Here is a 4,292-nt window from a genome sequence, read left to right as displayed (position 1 = left end):
GATTAGGTTTTTATCATCAGTAAGACAAGGATGCCCTTTGTCACCGCTTCTCTTCTGCCTGTATTTGGAGCCACTTTGTATGAGCATCCTGAAAGAAGAAAATTTCCAAGGGTTTAAACTGCCGTCGAGTGAGATTCGGGTTCTTGCATATGCAGACGACGTCGCCTTCTTTTGTACTGACAAAAGGAGTGTAAAGACTGCTCTCGCACTTACGGAAGAATTTTGTGCGGCTTCTGGTGCTAGCATTGACTTTGAAAAAAGTTCAGGTTTTTGGTTTGGACTATGGGCCACAATGCCATCACATTACGCAGGCATTCAATGGAAAAAAAATCTGCGCTATTTAGGTGTACCTCTCTCACAGTATAGAAATAGCAACAGTCATTGGTCGGGAGAAGTAGAAAAATTACGAAGTAAAGTGAATTCATGGCGAGGACGGAATTTGTCAATGTTCAGTCGTGCTGAAGTGTGCAACGTGTTCTTAGTTTCCCGTCTCATGTATGTGCTGCAAGTACTGCACTGCTCAAGACTTCGTATACAGGCACTGCATCGCGTATCTGCAACATTTATTTGGAGCTCGAGTTTCGAATCGATGCGGCGCGATAATCTGTTCGTCCCTCTTGCAAGAGGTGGTCTAGGATTAGTCCATCTCTTCGTCAGACAAATTGTTTCTCGTCTGTTTTTCTTTCGAGACAGTGACCATCCTTTTTTGCGTGAAATGCTACAGCTCCGATTAGTTCATCATCTTCCTGATATAGTAGTGTCATCAGATGCAAAAGATGTCACACAGGCTCCTTGGGGCTTTCTCAAGGAGGTCGTTGATTCATTCCTTTTCTTGAAAATTAGGTTCAGCCTGGAGTACATTTTCACTGCGAGTCGAAAAGCAATTTCTGCTGCACTGGTGGATTCGATTTTCCCAGATCCTTTGTATCGTGCACCTTATTTAAATCGGCCATATCAGGACGTACTTAGGCGGGTCCGTAAAATGTGTATACCTCCTGGAGCTAAAACATTTTTCTTTAAATTGCATACGGAAACACTTCCTGTTAAAACCTGGTTGAACGCGAGGCGCTGCTTCGTGCCATGGTCCACGAACTGTCGACTGTGTCCATGTGCTGAAACCATAGATCACTCATGTGCTGAAACCATAGATCACTGTTTTATTGACTGTGTGGATGCTATATTTTTCTGGGACATTCTCCAACGAACGTTTAAAAAGGACATTGACATCACTCCATACGCAATTAGGTTCCTACCGTTTAAGATTACTGGCGGTCCGCCCTATGACATGTTCATAGTATTGGGTTTGTATAGCCTATGGAGAGCTAGAATGTGTGATCGCCATGCCGAAAGCCCGCGATCTACAAGATCATTCTTTCAAGAAAGTGCAGCTTATGTAAGAAGTGTCTACGCTGCGCAGGAACCTCCGCCGGACTGGATGCACTTTTTGGACGCATGTGTGTGTTTGCCCGAGTTTTAAGTGTGTAGCTATGTCCGCACTGTAATATACCTTCAGTTTTATTTTCCATGCATTAAAGGAAAAAAAAGTGGCTGTATGGCTGAGTGGTTACGGCGCTCGCTTCAGGATCATGCGCACGCCGGTTCGAATCCCGCCCTGGCTAGAATTTTTTTATTAATATCACGCTTTTCCTTTTTTTCCTCTCTGTTTGCCAGCGCGGTCGCTTGAACCCCGGTGCCACGGCGGCAGCCGTGGTGCCGGACGCCGACGCGAAGCGGCGGTCGTTGGGGTGTTGCGGAGCGCAGCGTAGCAACACCCCAAATAAAAAAAATACTGCTCCCATCAGGTAGAATGCTCCCTCCCTGATAGTGAGATTATATTTGGATCATCAAAACAGTGATGCGTTTATAATACCACCGATCCCAACAGCAGGCTAGTCACCACCAGCCCAGCGTTTTCTCCGTCAACGCCTCCTCCGTTCCAACGGCGGCGGCTAGAAACATGGTACGCACGAGCGGCGCAGCGTGGCGCCAGCGGTCGAGCGCTATATCTACTAGCAATTGGAAATACGCCGCCCGGTTGCCTGCGCTCAGTGAAATGTGCTTCACAGCAAAGCAACAGCGGGGCGCTCCCGCACTGTAGCAGACGACGCGGAGCACTTCCCCTAGGTCCCTGTGCGCCTGCGCCGCGTTGCTTCGATAAGCGGCCGTGCTGGCACTGCGCGGAGCGCGGCCACGCTGAGCCGTGTTTGATCGAGCCTGTACAATTTTCCGTTGTGAATGAAAATTGCTTCTGTAGATTGTCACTTTCGCACTGCGTGTAGGTTTGTCTTTTTCTAGTACCGAATGTGTGAATAAAAACAAAGGAGTTCAACTTTTACTTGTGTTGAGTTTTGGCTGGCTGAGAAATCGGCTAGTTTTAGTTGATCAACTTCACAACACACGAACAAAATTAACGATTGATGGTGCCAGGAAGTTATTTTCTTTATGCTATACATGACTTGCACGTGACGTCACTTCCGCCCCAATCAAGCGCCGGCGTCCATGCTGGCGACCCATTCGTTTCGCAGCTGTCCGTCCGTGCGGTCCGTACCGACAAGTGCCTTGCCTGTGACGCCTGAGCGCTCCCGATACGCTGTGAATTGTTTTCTTATCTATTCGGGAATGATGTCTCCTCACCAGAGGAGTGAGCCATTGAGTGCAGGCTATTACTCTGAATTTGTGGGATCGGCGCGCTTACGCTATGAAGAAAAGGTGCAAATGTGCGACAGTATGGACCCGTACACGCTGCTACCGGGCGTCGACATGACGATCGACGTGAATGTGTTCCCTGAAGTGACCCACGGGGCTATCGTAAACTAGAGCACTGCACGGGCTCGGGCTTACCCGAAAGTCCACGGGCCGGGCCGGGTAGAGCAGTTTTTTCACGGGCTCGGGCACGGCGTGTGCTTTTTGACCCGGGCCCGGGCCGGGCTCGGGTTTTTTGACGCGGGCCCGGGCCGGGCTCGGGCTTTCTGCGAGTTATTCTCGGGCTTCTCAACTCTGAAAAACATGTATTTTTCGGTCTCGGGCCGGGTTCGGGCCAGTTTCGAGTCGGGCTCGGGCCGGGCTCGGGCTTAAGGTAAAGGGGTGGCGGGCCGGGCCGGGCGGGTAACGTAGATTATTTCCGGGCCCGGGCCGGGCCCGGGTCTCGCCATAAAAGTTTTTATCGGGCTCGGGCGGGCCACCCAATGTAAAAACGGGCCCGGGCCGGGCCCGTGCAGTGCTCTATCGTAAACTATCTAGTTTACTCCCCCAGCTTTGTGACGTTGGAAGAAATGAAAGCTTTCAAATCAATGGAAGCACACAACTATTTCACCAGCGCGTGGGCGAGAAGCCCGTCTGCAATGCGTTTACGAGACGAAAAGGTGCTTCTCCTCGGAGAGGTGAGCTCAAGAACCTTTTCTGGCACGTTTCTCGAAAAATAGCCTGCCATTGTTGTGATTTACGCGGAGTGAAAAATAAATCGTGCATCTGAATGTGGTGGCACCATTTTTGGATGACGAGCAAACTTCAAAGACGCCCGCGTACCAAAATTTACCGAGCATGTCAGCAAACGCTACGAGGTTCAAATTCCGCCCCGATTAGTCTGATTTCCACTGTAAAAATACAGTAATGAAGATAAACAATGCCTGTTCTTTTACACTGCTCTGTTCGCGGCCAGGTTATCTGGTGTGCATACGCCCGTTTTAAAGCGAAGCTTTTTACCTCTACCAGCCAAGGGTTCTGTCATGTCCGTCGTTGTAATCAAAAAACGATCCCGACGAACCGCTAACAATTGCAGGTGTAGCAGCATAGCTTACTTGAATTCAGGCATTCAGCGTACAACTAAGCACTCGTTTTCGCAAGAAAAACCACAAAAACAAGCTTCAAAGTGATGAGCCAACATGATGGATGATAAGGGCTGCGGGCAAACAACGGAAACAGGCTCGGCGCAGTCCGTAAGATTAGATTGCAGCTGTTGCAAAGCTTATGCAGCTGCTTGAAAGAGGGTTGAAGTCATTCGAAACCCTTCCAGCCTAGTAACTGCTTCGGTTCATTTTCTAGACTACCCCACTATGGGTAGACCACGGAAAGTAAAGGCGGCAGAAGAAGAGCGTGAATATAAGGCTCGGCGGAAAGAACAAAATCGTCTCGCTCAACAGCGTCGTAGGCAAAACCCAGCAGCTCTCGCACAAGATGCCGAACGTATATGCGTCATGCCAGGCAGCAGGACCCAGCATATGCCGCTAGAGAAGCGGAACGTGTGCGTCAGGCCAGGCAGCAGGACCCAACATACGTCGTCAGAGACGCCGAAC

General features: G+C 49.8%; 1 protein-coding gene across 1 annotated transcript; it reads left to right on the top strand.

The window, feature by feature from the left end:
- Positions 1–589: 589 nt before the first annotated feature.
- Positions 590–1,846, top strand: LOC119449785 (uncharacterized). The gene has a single exon (XM_037713052.2). The coding sequence runs from the start codon at positions 590–592 to the stop codon at positions 1,475–1,477; it is 888 nt and encodes a 295-aa protein (XP_037568980.1). The 3' UTR covers positions 1,478–1,846.
- The last annotated feature ends 2,446 nt before the right edge of the window (positions 1,847–4,292 follow it).

Source organism: Dermacentor silvarum, chromosome 1, assembly GCF_013339745.2.
Source record: "Dermacentor silvarum isolate Dsil-2018 chromosome 1, BIME_Dsil_1.4, whole genome shotgun sequence".
NCBI lineage: Eukaryota > Metazoa > Arthropoda > Arachnida > Ixodida > Ixodidae > Dermacentor > Dermacentor silvarum.
The sequence above is the reverse complement of the archived record's forward strand: the minus strand, read 5'-3'. Positions and strand labels throughout refer to the sequence as shown.